A 21,683-nucleotide genomic window follows, 5' to 3' on the forward strand; every position below is an offset into this window, starting at 1 on the left:
AGGCTTCTCTCGTTGCTGGCTCTAGGGGGCGTGGCCTTCAGTAGTTGCGGCCCGTGGGCTCTGAAGTGCAGGCCCAGCAGTCGTGGCACGTGTGCCTTGTGGCTCTGGGGCGTGTGTAATCTTCCTGGATCGAGCCCGTGTTCCCTGCATTGGCGGGTGAATTCTTATCCGCTGCACCACCGGCAAAGTCCTAGTGCTCTTTTAATGTAACTTTCTAAAGCCCTGATTCCTCTTCTACATCATGCTGACATGTGGTACTCCAGCTTTTCTTTAAATTCTGCCGGTGATGGAATTATCAATACCTATGAAGGCAGCAACACATTATTTTTAACTTTTAATTTTGAAATAATTATAGGTATGCAGAAAGTTGCAAAGGTAGTGCATAGAGATCCCATGTGCCCTTTACCTAGTTTTCCCCAAAGGTTACATTTTCTGTAATGATACTGTGCATAGAATATCAAAAGCAGGAAAGTGACGTTGGAACAATGTGTTTGTATAGGCTTGTGACATCTTATCACATACATGGATTCATGTAAGCACTACTGTTATAAAGATACAGAGCTACTATACCATCAGAGAGATCTTCCTCATGCTGCCCCTTTACAGTAACACCTTCCTCCCTCCCCCTCCAGCCCTACCCTGTGCTGACCACTAGTTCATTCTCCAGTTTTATTATTTATATTATATAAATGAAATCATGTGGTATGTGATTGTTTTTCACTCAGCATATTGCTCTTGAGGTGCATCTGTGTTGTGTGTATCAATAGTTTTTTCATCTTTATTACTAAGTAAAATTCCATGGTATAGTTATACCACAATTATTTTTTAAAATATAAATTTATTTATTTTAACTGGAGGCTAATTACTTCACAATATTGTAGTGGTTCCACCATACATTGACATGGCCATTTGCCTATTAAAGGACATTTTGCTTGTTTCCACTTTTTCACTATTACAAATAGAGATGTTCTTTTTCATGAAATTTCTCTTCATATAAAGCACTTTGCCTTTTGCCTTTGAGTACTATATGATTTTAGCTGTAAGTTTTTGGTTGATGTCCTTTATTTATTTGAGCAAGTTCTCCTCATTTCTTGTTTTCTGTTTTTCTTATTCTGATTTTTTTTCCTTCATCAATTAATAGGATCACGATTTTTTTTTTTTAACTTATATGACAGCTCACACTGATTTTTAATGTTCACCCGGCCTTGCATGCCAGCAAAAAGTCCCATTTGGTCAGAGTGTTTATATATATATATATATATTTTTTTTTTTTAATATATATATTGCTGAATTACATTTGCTAATATTCTGCTAAGGATTTATCTATATTCATGAGGGGATTGGTCTGCATTTTTCTTGTTTGCCTTTTTTTTTTTCTGTTTCGTCTGTTTTTTATTTTCTTTTTCTTGCTATCTATAGGTTATTTAAACTTTTTTTAAAAATTGCATTTTAATTCATCTGTAGTGTTTTTCAGTGTATTTCTTTGCAAAGAATTTTATTTAGTTGTTGCTGTAGGTACTATGCGGCTTCCGTGGTGGCTCAGCTGGTAAAGAATCTGCATATTACATATGTGTAACTTACATCCTGCTGCTGTTGACATTTTACTAGTCAGAGAGAAAAGTGGAAGCCCTACATACTTTAATTTCTTTTACCTTTCCCTTCTTATAATGTAATTATCTTACCTATTTCTTCTATGTGTGTTGAAACGCATATCAGATGATATATACTTCTTGTTTCAAACATCAGCATAATTTGGAAAACTAAAGAGGAGGGTAGCCTATTGTATTTACCCATAGTTTTACTTACCGCGTTTTTTATTCCTTCTTGATATTGTCAGGTTCCTTCTTTTTGTTTTGTTTTAGTTTCCACAGCTTCCTTTAGCCATTCTTTTAGGGTAAGTTTGCTGGTGACACATTCTCTTCATTTTCTTTTGTCTGAGGTTGTCTTTATTTCTCATTCATTTCTGAAAGATATTTTCACCATGTTTTGTGTTCAGAGTTGACAATTCTTTTATTTCAACAATTGAAAAACGCTGTGGCATTTCTTTCTGGCCTTCAAGGTTTCTGATGAGAAAATTTATCACTGTCTTTGGAATTGTTTTTCCCCTTTATATAAGGTGTTGTTTCTTTCTTGCTGGTTTCCAAAAAAAAAAAAAAACCAAAACAGTTTGTTTTTAATTTCTAGTTTGTTTATGATGTATCTCTGCACAAATTTCTTTGCATATTTCTTGTTTGGAGGCTTATGGAGTTTCTTGAATTAGTAGGTTTACATGTTTTGCAAATTTGGGAAATTTTCATTCATTGTTTCTTCAAATACTTTCCAACTCCATCTTTCTCCTCCCGTGGAACTATGATGGCATGAATCTTTCATTATTTTAATTATGTGATTATAAACCCTGAAGTCCCTGAGGCTCTGTTTATTTTATTTTTTACTCTACTATTTTCTCTCTGTTTTTCAGATTGTGTAATTTCTGTTCTGTTTTCAAGTTCACTGTTGTTCCTCTGTCCTTTCCATTCTGCTGTTGAATCCATCCGTTTGATTTTTAAATTTCAGTCATTTTTCAAAACATTCTAAAATTTCCACTTGGTCCTCTTGTCTTCCATGTCTTGTTCTAGAGCTAGAAAGTTAAACAGTACATTTTTGTACTGCTACTAAAGGAAGGACATTTTATTATCTTAGTTGTGCCCTTTGAAGCTAAATAAAATAAGAAGAGTAAGTGATAAGTATTATTATCTAAATGCTAGCAGTCCTGAGGATTATTTTCTATATGTTTTGCACTGATAACCTTATTTAATTCTTAAAGTAACACCAATATTTACTCATGTAAGAAATGTTTACTGATGGCTTACCATTTGTGACAATTTTGGTTTTTTTTTAGTCACATATTTTCAGTTTAGCTTCAAATGGTTACATGGCTGATTTCTTGGAAAAACTATTTCTGCAGTTTCGGTAGTTTGCAGGCACAGGGGAAGAAGTGAGACTGCAAGCTGAATTCTCACATCTTCACATAAAGCGGTCAAAAATGATTATTTATGATGTCCATCTTTATTCCAATTCAGAGATTTATCAGTGCTTTATTGTGGAACAATAATGTATTTTGAAAGAGTTATAAGTTTTCTGAGATTCAGATATGCTCAGGGTTTTGGGTAGCTGTAAACTCTTTGTCTATTTGTGCCATGAAAAAGATTGGGAAGCACTTCTCTAGTTTACAGGTTGAAGAATGGGTTCTTTTTCTGTACCAGTGGAACTTTGGGCATGTTAGAAAGTACAGCTTTATCATTCTTTACAAATAAACTTCTCAAAAAAATTGTCTCCTGTTGTTCTCCAACAGTGAGATCATAATCACCCGGTGGACTGTTAAAGGCTACAGAATTTCTTATTAAAACACCTACAGAATTTCTGATTAAATCTAAGTGGTACCCAAGAATTTGCATTTTTAACAAGTCCCTGGGTAATGTTGATTATGTTATTTTAAGGATTTTGTGAACCAGTCATCTACACAGAATTTTTCTACTTCATCTTTCTTTGATTCTTCAGTTACTTCAGTTTGGTTTCAATTTCATCCTTCTATCCATAGTGCTTTTTCTAACATCCTTCCTGGTATTAATGTTGCCAAATCAAATGCATAATTTTCAGTTCCTTATCTTACCTGACATGTAGAAATCATTTTATTGCTGTTTTCTCCTCCTGTTTAAGAAACTCGGTTTTTATTTGGTCTGGAGACCTCTGTCTCTGCCTCCCTCCTTTTTTCTATCTTTGCATGGTCTTTCTCAGTCTCTCTCATTCCTTTATCTCGAATCAAACTCTATTAGAATTCATTCTGGGTCCTCTTCATATCTTATTTTACCCTCTCTTCCTAAATGATCTAGTTATTCCTAGATCAAATGATCTAATAATTCCCAATTTATGTCTCCAGCTCAGATTTTCCCTTTAAGCTTTATTATAATTTAACTGAGTTCCTGAATAACTTATAGGTGTTTGGAATAATACCTAAGATGCATATTTTATCATTTTAATGTGTTTGAATCTTACAGATTCCATGAAATAAAGTAACTCTTTTCTCTCCCTTCACTAAAAAATGCTTCTCCTTCTCATAAATGGTCTTTACTTCCATTTAGTTATTAATGTCAGAAACCTGAGGGTTATCCTTGATGCTTGTCTTGCTTAACACTCTCATTTATACCCCTAAAGCATCTCTCAGTTTCCTCTTTACTTACCATGTCTGAAACCATCACCTATGTTCAAGTCATAATCGCCCGTTGTGAGTTATTACAACTGTCTTTTAACTCATGGTGTCTTCCAACCCAATCTCTCTTTAGTACTTAGATTCATCTTTTTAAAATGTAAATCAGATCATGTCACCATCTTGCTTAAAATCCTTCAGTGACTGAAGTTCATAATCTTTAATGTGGTGTGAGAAGGGCTCTCTAAGCTGATTTGTGTTGCCTCTGCAGTCTCAGCTCCGCATTCGCCCTCATTCTTTTTGGTTCAGACACACTGGTGTTCCACTGGTGTTTTGTGCAGTGCCATCTTGTTACTTCTTCCTGGAATGCTTTCCTCCGCTTTCCATCTGCCTGTATCTTTATCTGTCCTTTATAGATCGCATATTTCTGTTCTCAAACATCACTTCTTTAGAGGTGTTTGCTGACCCCAAAATCTAAATTAACTGTTATTATACTCTTACAGTGTTTTGCACATCCTATATGACACCGATGATTTATTTATGTTTATCTCCATTCTACTGAATGTCTCATTGTTTTACCCCTTACCTTAAGGTTTAGCACAATGCACAGCAATATGAAGGTGTTTAGTAAATATTTTTAAATAAATGAAAATATGAATAGAGCTTAACAAGATGTGCACATATAGATGAAAAAGTTCTTTTCCAAAGGTAAGACAAATAAGGAGCACATAAGTTTGAGAAATGGATATTTATTGTGAGTTGCCAATTACATAAATTATCTGAAAAATTATTTGAGTAGAAAATTTATTTTTAGACGAATGAGATTTCTGAAAAAAAAACTTGAAAAATTGCTTCAAAATAATATCAAGTAATTCATGATATTTAAGGGAAGGTTATATTTACTAACAGAAGTTGAGTGAACCTCTTTTGTCATTTTCATATAGATTTAATCTTTTGTGTAACCAATTCTTTTTTTTAATCAAAATTTTTAGGAGATTTCAGCATTAAAGAATATCATACTATATTCCAGAAACATTTAATTACTTAATTTTTCATTATAGTGGTTATTAGCAATCCACTGTTTAATTTTTAAAATGCATCTTAATCTTTGGAGGACAAACTCATGTCTGTAGGCCAGCATCAAAAAAATAGCATGAGTAACAGACATTGCTGAAAGTCTTTCTTTTTTTCAGAATATATAATTTTTGTCCTTTATATTCCTGTTTATTAGTAGCTGTTTCTCTTCTTTCGGCAGTTTTGTTCTGTAGGATTTGTCTAGAGTGCATAAGTGTTCTGCATTCTGTAAGTTTACTCACTTGAAATCTTAGCTTTCTCTTGGTATATATAGTGAGTGCTTACAGATAAAGTACTTCAAACTAGAGGGGATCACACAGTTTAAAATGTTGATTATGTCTTTGTCTGCCCTTTCTTTCGCCGTCTCCTTTACTTCCCTCTTTTGTCTGTCTGACTCTCACAGGAGACGTGGATCACAACTGGTTGGACCATACGTCTTGGCATAGCAGTGAGGCATCCCCAATGTCTTTGGTGAGACATGTGGGGCCTTACTATCTAATTTCTGTTATCATTTCACTTTTCCTTTTGGATTTATACCTTTGCATGTTTTCTTTTTGTATCTTTTTTTTTTTTTTTTTTATCCCACACCTGTAGGGGACAGTCAAAAGGGAAAAAGAAAAACTAGTGAGCAGGCAGTTTTGTCGGACTCTAACACCAGGTCTGAGAGACAAAAGAAAATGATGTACTTTGGAGGCCACTCTTTGGAAGAGGATTTGGAATGGTCTGAGCCTCAGATTAAGGACTCTGGGGTAGATACGTGTAGTAGCACAACCCTTAATGAGGAGCATAGCCATAGTGATAAGGTACTGAGATTGTGGAGCCTGCCTTTTAACCTGCTCATTTGGTCTTCGTTTGCTCTCTGTCACTCATTCAAACAGAACATAATAAAAGGACAGGGCATTTCAGGGGTCAATATAGCATTTCTTAAGGTGCAGAAAAGAAAAACAAAACCAAAACAAATCGATCAACCAAAGTACTTCTTGCTTGCTTTGCTGTTTTTGTTGTTTGACGGCATACCAAAAAATAAGTAAATGAAAATAAAAATTAGGAACAATAGAATGTTTTGTTTATGGTCGCTTGAAAGAACTTGGTAATGTTATTATAAACCACAAATATAAAGAATTTTTTTTTGGATTGGCTTATTTGACTGCTTGCATATATTTTCCTTGGGATGAAAATTAAGTTATTAACAGTTTGAATCCCAGGTAAAAGGGAGATAATTGGGTCTGTTTGCACAGAAAAAGTTGTTTTTCTTTTTTCCCTTTCACTGTCATTTTGCTCTTTTGTTTTATTGTCATAGCATTTTAATGTAGTGTCAATTAGTATTAGAGCCATTGCCATCTGCTTTGGTATTTATTGTTTGCTTTTAGTATAGTGAAACTTTTGAAATCTTTTTATCATATAGATGTGATTTACTGGAACTTGTCTTTTGCCTGCTAAATTTTGCATGAAGATGTGCATGTTAACTTTTAGATAACTGTGGAACTGTGATTACACAAATCATTTACTTTGTTATTTGACATATAACATATAATGGAATTGTGTCATGATTTAGAAAAGGCTTGAGAAAAACTAATATTTTCAAGGTTGTTGAACAGTGTTTAACAGTACCATTGAATTATCAAATAGTTCAGAAACCTGAAAGAGTCAAGAAATCTCCAAAAAATGAGCAATGTAATCTGTCCTCATGTTTGAATTGGACCTGTTTCTCCCATGTACATTCATTTGGAAAGTTACCTAGCCCTGTGTATTTTTAATAATTTTTATCTAGAAACCTATTTCAAGAAAAGCCTCTTCAGTTTTCTATTTTAATTTAGCTTGACCTTTTAACTTTTACTGTAATAAAGTCTTTCAAAGTCTTCTAGAAGTGTTTGAAGATTAAATTCTCATTTTTAAATGAATCCAATTGCATAGAATTAGAGTCTCTTTTCTGCCTATGGTTTTTTAATCTGTAGTACGTAGATAATTACACTAGAGTGTGCATATATTTTTAAGGTTTATCAGTTTTTTTAGAACTGTATAACTTCAGTGTTGTGTTAGAGCATGTTAGAATTTGAAGTAACTGATTTTTTAAAAAAACTTGAGATATTAAAATAAGATTATAAGCATAATCTTATCATCTTATTAAATTTTTGATCAATATTTTGACTGAAAGCTGATTTGTGTAATCATAACACTTTGGAAATTGCAAGTTTGGCTAGATTGTACAATAAAGGGTCATTTGTCATAAAAGAACATTAATTTTTGTGTTTATTGATGCAATATATCAGCACCCTGTGACGTGGCAGCCATCTAAAGATGGAGATCGTTTAATTGGTCGCATTTTATTAAATAAGCGTTTAAAAGATGGAAGTGTACCTCGAGATTCAGGAGCAATGCTTGGCTTGAAGGTATGTGATGAAATATGTGAGATGCTCTATATTCCTTATAGATTTATCAGAAAAGCAAAAGATATAATAACTCTATACCAACTTAGTGTTTTTTTTTCCATTTTCAAGAATTCCTAAATATTTGCACTCATTTTTCGAAAACTTTTCATTTCCAAGTGTTATTTAAGAAGTTGCCATTATTTTACAATAATACATATTTATTTAATTTTGGAAAATAGAACTTGAATTATATACTTGAATTCTAAATACAGTGCTCAAGCTTATTTTACCTGTAGTTGTCCTTCAAGTCTATGTATGTGTTTATATTCTATTAAAATGATAGCTTTGTTCAATTATTAAATGTGCAAATGTGGGAAATATAACGTGTATTACATAGGAATATAATTTGTATTAGCGTAGCAAAATATGTATGTGTTTTTTTTGTGTGTGTGTGAGAGAGAGAGAGAGAAAGAGAATAACGTTTGAAGTCTAAAAACTCAGAAATACTTATGTTAGGAGATTTAATGTAAATGCTGATTTGTATTTTACTGTAAAATACCAGACAATTATTTAAGTACACCAAAGAAGGCTCTGTTGATTTTTTGTGTATCTGTAAAGTGAATTAAAAACTGAAATGCAAAGAGAGTTTTAGAATCGAATCATTGCTACAGAAGTAGTTGTATAGAATCCAGGAAGAGATATTTGAAAATTTTGATTGTAAATAAAATTGTGCATCATTTATTGGGTGGTTGCCGTGTGGCTGGTACTCATCTGAACACTTTATCATTTTACTGACTCTCAGATAAGAAATAAGCTTAGCAAGGTCTTGTAACTTGCTCATAGTCTCAAAGATGGTGATGAAGGTGAGAATTAAATCCAGATCTGCCCAGTGTAGAGTTGGAACTGCAGTATAGTATAGAGGTCGGGATGCCTTGGCTTGACTTCTATTTATAGCACTTACTAGCTATGTGACATTAGGCAACTAAACTTCTCTTAGTCTCAGATCCTTCATCTGTACAGCGGAGATAATAATACTGAGACTTATTATCTAGTAAGATTAAATAAAGCAATATACAAACATTTAGTATTGTGCCTGGCACTCTGAGATTTCAATAATAATAATTATAGTCAGTATAATTATTATTAAAATTTATTAAGTCAAGAAAGTTTTAATATCTTAACATAGGGATTTCAGCCCATATTATCTATACATGTAATTTTCAGAACCAAACATTTGAATAATTAGTTAATGTTAACTGAACTGCCGCTGAGTGTTATTCACTGCAATTGGGGAATAAATAAATGGAGTAAGATAAATCAATAATTTTTAAATTCTGTGTCATTCAGTCAATTGAGAAGAGGGAAAAAAATCTAGTCAATGAAATTAGTTACTAGTTTTTGCATAACTTGCTACAAAGTTGATATATTGATTGATTGGCAGTTCTGAGAATCAAAGCATTAATTTAGGAGACTAGTCTTATAGCTTCACATATGATTCCACTGCATTAATGATAACCTTTGTTTTTTTTCTTTTTCTGAAACATGTGTTAATAGAAACAGAAAAATTGGGAGGCAGATGGTCTAAAGTTTACATTAATTTGGATGAGATTAAGTAAATTTTGTAATTTTCTCAGGAAAAATCCATCATCATCATGCATGTTATCAATGTGCCCCAAAGATTACTAACTAATAAAATTTTTAGAAGATATCATAATTATAGTAAAAGTAACAAAATATGTAGTATGATACTTGACATCTATAACTAGAAATTTGTAGTTAGAAATGTTAATGTAATTATATGTAATTATGTAGTATTGTGTAGTAACATATTTTTAGAAATGGCAAAAGTAAGAATTCTGTAATAAAGGCAGAAATTATAAATTGTTTCTAAGGTATGCAACATTTTCAACAAATAATTGCTTAAATTGTAAAATATTTGGAGTATGTAAAGAGTCTGCCCTTGACATATACACAGTTCCTAATAATAACACTATATTATTTTAAAATTATTTTAACATTTTAAATTATAGTTTCAAAACTTGCAAATTATCTAGTTATTTTTTACTTGAATCTTCAACTGTGTTCAATTGAACAGTATGCCTGTTTTAACATTTTCTTCTTTTTAACAGGTTGTAGGAGGAAAGATGACTGAATCAGGTCGGCTCTGTGCATTTATAACCAAAGTTAAAAGAGGAAGTTTAGCTGATACCGTAGGACATCTTAGACCAGGTAGGTTTCAATTTTTGGTTATTTACACTTAAACTGTTAAACTTCAGTTCAGTTCAGTTCAGTCGCTCAGTCGTGTCCAACTCTCTGCAACCCCATGAATCGCAGCACGCCAGGCCTCCCTGTCCATCACCAGCTCCTGGAGTTTACTCAGACTCACATCCATCGAGTCAGTGATGCCATCCAGCCATCTCATCCTCCATCGTCCCCTTCTCCTCCTGCCCCCAATCCCTCCCAGCATCAGAGTCTTTTCCAATGAGTCAACTCTTCGCATGAGGTGGCCAAAGTACTGGAGTTTCAGCTTTAGCATCATTCCTTCCAAAGAACACCTAGGACTGATCTCCTTTAGAATGGACTGGTTGGATCTCCTTGCAGTCCAAGGGACTCTCAAGAGTCTTTTCCAACACAAACAGTTCAAAAGCATCAATTCTTTGGTGCTCAGCTTTCTTCACAGTCCAACTCTCACATCCATACATGACTACTGGAAAAACCATAGCCTTGACTAGACAGACCTTTGTTATGAAAAAGTTGTCTCATTTGGAAGTGACTTCACTTGTAACCAAAAGTTCATTTAACTTATATATTAATTTTTATTCATCAATGCAAAGTTGTAACTATTAGTTCTTGAGTCACAGTAGATAAAAGATTTTTATATTTACTGATCTTATTTTTTTGTTGATGGATATTCCTAGTCTGTATCTCAGATTAGCATAATTTGTTTCCCATAAGCCTTATTTCTTTTGAAGCACTTCCAGTATAGTTTAGAAAGCAAATTTCATGGATAAATATGTTTTTCCTGAAATGTGTCACTCCTTATGTCTGTGATAATGGTTACTATTTAAGAGATCCTTGAATGCCTTGGAGAGGATCCAGTGAATGGTCAGTGTTAAACTTTTCATAAAAGAGATTAGACAAGTGCTCAACTACATATATATTGAGAATCATAGAATACAGAGTTATACATTTTTCAAAGAGGCAATGGATCATGATAGTTTCTAGAATTGTAATTTCTAAAAAAAAAAAAAAAAAAAAAATAGAATTGTAATTTCTATTAAGAAATCACAGACAAGAGTGATGTCACCAAGTTGGAGACGTAGGTTGTTCCCAACTTGCTTCCCCTTGCAGGAACAACTAACAACTATTCAGGGACAGGACACTATTGAAAACAATTCCAGAAATCACAGAGATGACTTTTACGTTATTTTTTCCTCTGGCCTTTCCTTGTCCTTTTGTGTGAAATTTACTAATCATCCCAGTCATCATATTTTATGCCATTGGAGCTGTTCTCAGTATGTTTCTTATTCCATAACGGTGCTTGTGTTCTACAAAATTGATTGCAGTTTGAGATTGCATTTGTTTCGAGTGCATTTTGTGAAGTTAGGTTTTCTTTCTAAGATTATCATTGCTGACACACACCACAGGTGATGAAGTACTAGAGTGGAATGGAAGACTATTACAAGGAGCCACATTTGAAGAAGTATATAACATCATCCTGGAATCCAAACCTGAACCACAGGTGGAGCTTGTTGTTTCAAGGCCTATTGGGTGAGTTAATCTGAATACTTTCAGTTCAGTTCAGTTCCGTTCAGTCGCTCAGTCGTGTCTGACTCTTTGCGACCTCGTGAATTGCAGCACGCCAGGCCTCCCTGTCCATCACCAACTCCCAGAGTTCACCCAAACCCATGTCCATCAAGTCAGTGATGCCATCCAGCCATCTCATCCTCTGTCGTTCCCTTTTCCTCCTGTCCCCAATCCCTCCCAGCATGAGAGTCTTTTCCAATGAGTCAGCTCTTCACATGAGGTGGCCAAAGTACTGGAGTTTCAGCTTTAGCATCATTCCTTCCAAAGAACACCCAGGACTGATCTCCTTTAGAATGGACTGGTTGCATCTCCTTGCTGAATACTTTACACATGTGTAAATTTGACTGTGTGTGCATGCTCAGTCATTCAGTTGTGTCTGACTCTTGTGACCCTAAGAACTGTAGCTCACCAGGCTCCTCTGTCCATGGGATTTTCCAGGCAAGAATACTAGAGTAGGTTGCCATTTCCTCCTCTAGGGTATCTTCTCTACCCAGAGATCAAACTCCTATCTCCTGTGCTGGCAGGTGAATTCTTTACTACTGCACCAACTGGGAAGTCATAAAATTGACTACTATTAAACAATTTGTAATATGCAATTCAATAATATATGATTACTTTATAAAACTAAATTTTTTGAGGACAGTGCTTTTTTCTCCTTTACTAAAAACACCTTATCAAAAATGACATCTTTTTATCTGATCATGCTAGAATATATAGTTAATTACAAAGGAAGAAAATTTAGGTGTTTATAATTTTTCTTAGGGCTTCCCTGATAGCTCAGTTGGTAAAGAATCCGCCTGCAATGTAGGAGACGCCAGTTCGATTCCTGGGTTGGGACGATCCCCTGGAGAGGGGATAGGCTACCCACTCCAGTATTCTTGGGCTTCCCTTCTTGCTCAGCTGGTAAAAAAAATCTGCCTGCACTGTGGGAGACCTGGGTTCAATTCCTAGGTTGGGAAGATCCCAGAGAAGGGAAAGACTACTCATTCCAGTATTCTAGCCTAGAGAATTCCATGGACTGTATTTTTTTTTAAATATTTAAGATAATTTTTATTATCTTAGTAACTCAGTAGATAGCTAAAGGATTAGCAGAAGGGGACTATAGTAACAGTTATTCTCAAAAGAAGTTTCATAATCTGTGGTTCTGTACATTGCACAAGAATCAGCTATATTCTATGCATTTTATGTTTTTTCCAAAATGGAGATTTAATATAAAAATAAGAGATAGGTTAAGGGCACAGTATTTCTAGATGGAGGCAACCACTTAAGGAAAAATGAACATCTTTAAGTTAACAGATAAAAAGTAAGCAAACATCAATTACTCTTTGACTTTTTTAAAATTGGCAATAAATATAATGCTTTTAAATAATTATTTTATTATTAACCATTTTATTATTTTTATTATTATTTTAAATATAATCCTTTTTAATCTAGTGAATAATTATGTTTACTTTTTAATTATGTTAAAAATACTCATGAAATACCACAGGAGTATTTCCTTTACAGAAGCTTGTGTTCTAAGCCAATGTAAAAGAGAAACCTATAACTTAAAAAAGCAATAGAAAAATATATAAACTGACAGTGAATTATTAAATGCATGTCTGGTGTAAAAGTATTCCAGGATAGAAACTGGAAATTTTTCCTTCTTATAGAATACTAATTCCTAGTGTTAAGTCATTTATATGAGTTTTTCATGATGAAATTGCTTCATGAAGGAAATTTGCATGAAGGAAATTTTCATGAAGGAAATTACTTCAATTGGTAACTTAATTTTTGAAATGTTCCTTTCAAAAGTAATGAATCTACCACATGAAATTGTATCTATTTTTTATTTTGTCTTTTCATAGTTTTGCTATATGGTTAAACTATTACCTTAAGGTATTAATCAAATGTGTTTCTTGGTATTAAGGAATTCTCCAATCACATTTTTTTAAATATTTAAGTATTATTGATGCAACTTTTTGAATGAGCTTAGCCATTAATGTATATCATCCTTGCTGCTGCTGCTGCTGCTGCTGCTAAGTTGCTTCAGTCATGTCTGACTCTGTGCGACCCCAGAGACGGCAGCCCACCCATCCCTGTGATTGTCCAGGCAAGAACACTGTAGTGGGTTGCCATTTCCTTCTCCAATGCATGAAAGTGAAAAGTGCAAGTGAAGTCGCGCAGTCGTGTCCAACTCTTAGCGACCCCATGGACTGCAGCCTACCAGGCTCCTCCGTCCATGGGATTTTCCAGGCAGGAGTACTGGAGTGGGGTGCCATTGCCTTCTCCTTGGCAAACCTCAAACAAAAATGTACATACTTTAGGTGTAAATGCAATACAGAGCAATTATGTTAAGTCCAATAAAAACATGTTTACTTTTTTCTTAGTAGAATTATTATGTTTAAAAAAATTTCAGTCACAATCCAAATATTTTCATTTTCATTTTGGTGATATTTTTATTTGAATTTCAATGTTATGATTTGAACAACAGCAGGTACAATGTAAAGAGTAGAGTATAATTAAAATATATTTCTAAAACTTACCTTGTTTTGAGTATAGAAATTTTTTGAATGGAAAATTGTATAGTAAAACACATAGGAAATGAATTGTATATTTTCCTAAATCTGCTCCAAATGCATGTAATTTTTCATTTTTTTAAGTAGTAGAAGTCAGCCCTGAGAACTTTGTGTTCTACGAGTGCTACTTTTTTCTCCTTATTTATATAATGCTTCTCTCATACACAGTTTTGTTCATTTTGCATTGTCCTGTTATAATATAGATTGATAATTGTCATAATAGTAGTTCCTAGTACTTTTTAAACAATTTCTTGTTTTTTTTTTCTTTTTCTGTCGTTTCAGGGATATACCTAGAATACCTGACAGCACACACACACAGCTGGAGTCCAGTAAGTTTCATTTATTTTAGTAGAAAATGTCACTAATAAAGTCGTTCATCATCTGAGTCAAATGAACTCTTTATTAATACAAAGTAAGAAATACAATAGTACTGTTGTCAAGTCTGCAGTTGTATAAAGATGGAAGATTTAGTATTATTTCATGTTATTGTGGGAAAAAGTACAAGAGTCTATATCTTAAGATGATTTTTTTAAACTACACTGTCTTAACTACCATGTATTTTTTAGATAGCTGTATTAAGGTATATTACTATAAACTGAAGATATTTCAAATGCACAGTTAGGTAAGTTCACTACTCAAAATTTCACCCTCTCCCCAAATTTCACCTAATTTTAAAATTTACTGCTTTGTAACCTAATCCTCAGTAAGTGTGGGGAATCTTGAGGACAATCTAGTGAATAATTACATATATATTCTTATTTATATTTTCAGAAAATGGGTAATAGTTCTGATTTAACAAAGTAGTAATGGAACAATAGACATTTAAGTTGAAATAACATTAAATATATAGACATTTTAAATTACTTGTGTTTGAGTGCTACTTCAGATATTAAATATCTTAGGCAAATATAAGTTAAAATTATTACAATTTTATATATTATATAGACATTTAAAAATTACATAGACATTTTAAATTACTTGTGTTTGAGTGCTACTTTCAGATATTAAGCAAACAAATTTTTTCCAATTCATTGACTGATTAATAGAAAGGCATGTTGTGAAGGAAGAGAGGAGGGTTGCAGTCTGAAATATGTTGATCAGGATAGACACATTGAGATGGAAGAATTGGAGCAAGATTGGACAGAGTGGCAATCTGAGGAAAAAGCTTTTCGGGTACAGTGGGCAGAGGTTCAGTGGTGCTAAGCCAGGAAAGCCTAAGATGCATTTAAGAAAAAGCAAAAAGACTTGTGGCTGCAAGAGTGAGCAAAGGGAAGAACGGCAGGAGGGAGGACAGGGAGGTCACGGGCAGCCAAACTGCAGAGACTTTACAAGGCGCTGTAAAGAATTTGGCTTTCACTCTAAGGGAAATCAGGAGCTACATAGGATGTTTTGGGGGAGAAACATGTTTTCCAATCTGGGTGCTACGTTGAAAATAGACTAAACAGAGTGAAAGCAGAGAGAGAGTGAGAAGGCTATTTCAGTATTGAGTGGTGAGCCAATGGTAACTTAGACCATGGTGGTTGCAATGAAGGTCGTGAGAAGTGACTGGATTCTTTATACACATGTCAATTAACAGAATACTATTAAAATAGATGGGTTTTTTTACATTTATATTATAATTATGAGTATAAATTTAAAAAAAAAAAGAAAAACTTTACCAGAGAGGTCAAGTCATTTTGGAATGCCTTAGCTCTAAATTTTAAAATTTGATTATATGATAGATTTGCTTTAGTACCTTTGGCTGGTTGCTAAATCATTTTATCCAAAATAATATTATGATCACATAAAATTGTAAGTGCTAGCATAATGATAATAATTATCATTATATATAATGTCATCATCATCATCACTCCTATTTTGGATGCCTGGAACTGTGCTTGATATTGTTACTTATACTAATTTTCACAGCAGTCTATGATGTAGGTAAAACTTTTATTCACTTACATCACACAGATATTATATAAGCAGTATGGAATCCTTTATATTATTGTAGCTATTTGAAAAACCCCTAGGCTACAATTCCAAAATTGTTTCTGTTAGGGCAGGGGTCCTTTCTCAAATAAGATTGAATCCTGTTTGCTTTAGAAGTGGAAGAGTAGCTTTCTCCAAGGCCTGTTTCTTAACCTCTATTTTTAGTTCCTCAGCAAGTTTTTCTCTTCATATAATTTTAATTGCCACATGACTCCTAAGTTACATTATCAAAATGATCTATCATTGTCCCTACAGCCCTGGATATTTAAAGAATATTGAAGAATATGTTCTAAGTGTCTGTCTTCCTGTTACTTGAAGCTTAGCTTATTTCTTAATATAAAGGCAGTATTCTTTCCACTTCTAAATGCTATGAAGGTATCACCATTACTTCTGATCCCAAGGCTTACCGTTTCCCCCTTCATTTTACACTGTATTCTCTCTGGAAGTGAATACTATCCACTTAGGACCCCAATTAGGGTGACAGTTTGCATTTTAATTTCTAACACTAATATCTACTCGACATTTGGCCCCATCTGCACATCTGTTACCTGCTTTACATTTCCCCTTGGATGTCTTTGTGGTGTCGCAGGGTCACTGTGACAGGTTCCAAATTAACTTCTCCAACCATTCCTTTACACACAGAACTTCTCCAGAGTTCTGCATCCAGGGAATATCTGCTCTGTCCTGTGCAGAGAACAAGACATAGGGGACCATATCTGGTTATAACCCTTGAAATCTTAACATTCCCCCCTTTTCCTTAATCTGGAAATTTCCTTATCTAATTAATTTGAGTCCTCATTTTCTAATTTTGTGACATTGCTTCAATTCTTTCTTTTCAGTCCATTTTCCAGTCATTCCCCTTCTTTTATATTTTATTGAATTCCACTTATTCTTAACTATTTTTCATCTCGCTCAATTCAGAAACTTTAAATGAATGGTAAAGACATCTTCCTCAAATGCAGTTTTTATTACCTAACTCATAAAAATTTAGCATGGATATTTTATTAGTGCCAAAATTTGCAGCCCAGAATTCCAGGCATTTAATTCTGTCAGTATCTCATTAGCTCCATTTTATTCACTTTGCAATTTGTTCATTCCTCTCCATACAAATAAACTCATACATATAACTTCTAGGTATTGAAGTTCTGCTTTTCCTGATCTCCTATATCTTTTTCTCATAGCTCCTCACTTTATTTTTACCCATATAATTTATTATATTCTTCCAGATATGGTTAGAAACCACTGCTGAAAACTTTTCACAGTTAACATTCTAGTAATTACGTTTTTAGCATTACAAGTTTAGACCATGTTTGAGTTGCTTTATTGATTTAGGTTTTGGCTTGGGTTTTTCCTTCTTAAGTTTCTATTTTTAAAATTTCCTAGTATATTATTGTATAATATCGCTCAGTCGTGTCTGACTCTTTGCGACCCCATGGACGGTAGCCTACCAGGCTCCAGGTCCATGGGATTTTCCAGGCAAGAATACTGAAGTGGGCTGCCATTTCCTTCTCCAGGGGATCTTCCCAACCCAGGGGTTGAACCCAGGTCTCCTGCATTGCAGACAGACGCTTTACCGTCTGAGCCACTAGGAAGCCCATAGTATATTATTGTAAGATATGAGTTTAGAACACAGAACAGATGAAGTAACTAGGTTCTGAGGTCTGTCTCTACTATAATTGGCACAGAAAATGGTTCACCCTTGGTCTTTCAAGAATCCCTAAGCTGCACTTACACTTTTAAAGAAACCCTTTAAGTATATTTAGAACATTGTGGCTAAGAAAAAGGTCTAAATAATGGAATTTTGTAGGTATTAAAAATAACTTAAGATATATGGTAAAGATGATTAAATACTAATGAAGAGTCATTGTTGTTATTCTTTATGTATAATTGCCATTTCAGGTTCTAGCTCATTCGAATCTCAAAAAATGGATCGTCCTTCTATTTCTGTTACATCTCCCATGAGTCCTGGCATGTTGAGGGATGTTCCACAGTTCTTATCTGGACAACTTTCAGTATGTATTCACTAGATTAATTTCTGTTTTTGGGATAGCAAGTAGTATTTCTACTAGATGATGCCATTTTTTTGTGAACCAAGTCCTATTTAGAATATAATTGTGCTTTTTACCATCAACTTTGTCATTCTTAGTAATTTTAATTAATTTAAATTCAATTATAATTATCTAACAGAATACTTTCTTTATTAGAGCTACATTTTTTCTGGAATTTGGTGAGAATTAGAATTTGTAATGCTATCTAAAACCTTTTTCAGTAAGTAATATTATTCCAAAATTCAAGGTCATGATTTTCACTCAGCTAAGAAAATTGGGAAATATATAATAGATTACTGAGTATATCATGTGGATTTCATATTAAGTGACCCCTAATTTGAACATTTTATAATAAAAGTTAAAAATTAAGTTATCCCTCATATACCCATATTAGAAGAGCTTTGCAAATTCAGGCCCTCACATTTTATTAATTTCTAAAGTTGTCATTCTGTTTTAAACCATTTAAAAATATTAAAATTTATCCACTTATATTTTAGAAACAAACAGATTAATATTGATACTAGTTCTGATGAGTTCCTAACCTGAAATTTTATGAGTATTAAGAACTCTTTAATTCTCAAAATTCAGACATTGAATTTTGGATAATTGTTACTGTTATAGTTAAAACAAAACTATTCTTGGTCTAATTTAAAAGCAATTTCTAGCTTTATTAAATTAGGTACAGATTTTGTCCTTTTATTTTCTGGGGGAAGGAGAAGTATTTTATTTTTCTTAAGAGTTTCCATTAATTAGATGAAGATACAGGAAATATAAGCAGAAATAACAGTAAAAGTCATTAGGCACATCTGTTCTGAGACTACTTTGATCACAAATATGAGAATAACAGAATACGATATACTATTAGGAGATTGTAAATGTCTTACTAAAATGGATTTCTTCTCCTTATTGTTTTCTTTTCCTTTCTCTTTCATAAACAGAGTGAACTTTTTCATTTGAGGACAGTGGTGTTTTTTCCATTTTCCACAATAAGTAGCATCTTTCTACTTACTCTCTTACATACATTGACAGCACAAATGTTGACATTTATGGTTACAAGTGTATGTGTATTTTTTCCCACCATTTTAGAAAGTGTTAGTAAATGTTAGCTTTTAATTTTTAATCATGGCTTCCCTTAGATAGCTTCATGTATAAGTAAAGCACTGGGTGGCTGATGATGCCAGTATATATTAAATCTGTGTGTGTGAGTGTGTGTGTGAGTGTGTGTGTGTATTTAGTTAGCTTCAGTTGGAGAATGAGGGAGTGAAAGTTAGACTCCCATAATAAGTAAGTACCACTTTGTTGCTGCCTCTTTTGAAATCTCAAGTTTATGTTAGAAATTGAACTAGGAACGAAGGGTTCATAGTGTGGGCATTTAGACAGATTTCAAATTCAACTACTTTTCCTCATGGTTCAAAGTGAATTTGGTAGAAAGGTAAGACTGTTAAATATTTGGGGAAAACATAAACAAATGTATATAGTACTTGTGTTTGTAAGTAATGGTTTAAATCTATATAATTGTAATTTAACACGTGTTCCATTTTATCATTTTTTTATGACCTAGAAGAAGTGTGTTCCAGCAAGATAATGTTTATAAATAAGATATATATTTCTTTTAGTAAATCAAGAAAGCACAGATAAATAAAAAATTAAAATCACCTATATTCTTGCCACCAAAGCATAATCATTCACATACATATAAAATTTTAAACAGAACTATAATAAATCTGTGTATACTATTTTAAAACTTGCTTTTTTTTACTTAATGTATCATATACATTTTCTTTTAATTAAAAAAAACATCCTAAAATGATTTTAATTACTATTTAATACCCCATTTAAACTTAATTTGCTATTATAGGATATCTTGCTTGTTTCTAATTTATAGTATTTTAAATAATGATGCCATGGAAATCCTTGAATATAAATCTTGCATATTTTGTTAGGACAAAATTCTTTTGTCGGGATAACTTTTGTCTGGATATAAAATTACAATGTGAAAGAAAAAAAGTTTAAGATTCTTGAAATCTTTTGCCAAAACTTTCCTCCAACATATTTTTGCCAAATTAAACTACAGTTATCAATTCAAGTAATATATGTGAAGCTCTATCCCCTTGTCAGTTATAATACTAGTAGCTGAGAGAATACAGCAGAGGATTTTACCTTCATGAAACTTAATTTTGCCTTCATTCTATTCATGCAGCAAAACTAAGCAAGATACCCTTTTGGATATAGTATTTTCCTTTATATTTAACCCCATTTCTGCCAACTGGAGACAATTTTTGGTTTGCTGTAATGATGCAGAGGTTGGGAAAACATTTGTCCACTTATATCATCCTTCAGGGAAACACCGAGGAAGTCATAAGGCAACATTATGTTTCCTGTATCTTTCTGTTCTACCTTTGGGTATTTTTGATTTTCGATGAGATTTTACCTGGGTCCATAACTCACTTATAAAATTATGACATTGTTAATGTCTGCTAATATAATATCTGACAAGATAATTTGTATATTATGTGAGCTTTCCTTCCTAATATATTTATGTCTGTTCATGGACTGGTATTTTCTCAAATATATTTTTTATATATATATATATATAAAACACATTATTTAAACTTTCATGCACAAGGCTATTGTTGATGAATTTAAAACTATTATTCCATTTATTTCTTCATGCTTAAATTGTACTGTTAGCTTGTTATTATTCTCAAGCATAACTATGAAAGTGCCATTAATGTGTTTGGTGAGAAAATCTGTATGAGCTTAGGTTTATGACACCTGGACTGTTATGTTAGTCTTTTCAGTGTCAGCAATCCCTTATTTTGATTCTTTTTTAAATTTTTGGTCTTCCGTAATTTAGCAGTTTCCTTGTTTGAAGGATTGCTTCTGTAATTGTCTCAATATTTTAAAATTAATTTCAGCCTTTGACTAGTTTTTTGATAGAGTGTTAAATTAAGATATAGCCTTTAACTATTTCAAAAGTGAGAAGTGACTCAGAATTTTATCTCTAGGAACACACTAATTCTTATTGACAATCATTATTTTACTTCAGAGTCTGTGGCTAACTAATAGCTGCAATGTTTTTCCCTAAGTTACTTTGTTTTAATATTTTTCTGACTCCATTTTTAGTGATGAGCTTGTAAATATTGTACATATCCATTTTATGCCCATTTGAAGGGACTAACTAGCTGAAGAATAGGTATGTATTCTTTATATCTACTTAGAAATTCAATAGCTGTTTTCAAATTTTCTATAAATGAAAATTTTTTCTTTGAGCTTTTATCTTTTATATTTCTTTGTTACAACCTTGTTATTTTAGAAGTATTATGTAAGAAGAATGTCCTGAAGTTGGTAGTGCAGAATGAAGTATGAAGGGACATTAAAAATGCAAAATAAATCATAGTGTGCAAAGTCAAATTCTTAATTTGTATGAATCTGAATTGTTACAGATATTATCAGACATTTCATGCTTAAAATAAATGAATTCGTATTAATCACAAATTGCAATGAGATGCATAATACTTCACCATTTTTTGATGAAATATCCAGAATCTATAGAGATAGAAAGCAGCTTAGTGGTTGCCAGAAACTGGGGCAATGGGGAAATGGTGAGCGATTACTTAATAGATACAGAATGTGATGAATCATGACTCTTCTGATGTGATGAAAAAGTTTT

The 21,683-nt window shown here is 33.0% G+C and overlaps 1 protein-coding gene across 13 annotated transcripts in view; it reads left to right on the top strand.

Moving 5' to 3' along the window:
* The window catches only part of RIMS2 (regulating synaptic membrane exocytosis 2), a 605,965-nt gene that overhangs the window by 305,474 nt on the left and 278,808 nt on the right, over positions 1–21,683 (top strand). For 9 of the 13 annotated variants that reach the window (XM_086336253.1, XM_086336255.1, XM_086336266.1 and 6 more), the window contains 6 exons: positions 5,661–5,728; positions 7,528–7,647; positions 9,756–9,855; positions 11,274–11,397; positions 14,274–14,320; positions 17,862–17,974. In XM_086336253.1, coding sequence (XP_086192379.1) covers positions 5,661–5,728; positions 7,528–7,647; positions 9,756–9,855; positions 11,274–11,397; positions 14,274–14,320; positions 17,862–17,974 — 572 coding nt within the window. Of the gene's footprint in view, positions 1–5,660; positions 5,729–5,851; positions 6,061–7,527; positions 7,648–9,755; positions 9,856–11,273; positions 11,398–14,273; positions 14,321–17,861; positions 17,975–21,683 lie in introns of all 13 variants that reach the window. The other 4 variants (XM_086336261.1, XM_086336260.1, XM_086336264.1 and 1 more) reach the window with 1 other exon arrangement.

The sequence above is a fragment of the Bos grunniens genome, chromosome 14 (genome assembly GCF_055505025.1).
Source record: "Bos grunniens cultivar Pamir isolate PY7600 chromosome 14, Bosgru_T2T1.0, whole genome shotgun sequence".
NCBI lineage: Eukaryota > Metazoa > Chordata > Mammalia > Artiodactyla > Bovidae > Bos > Bos grunniens.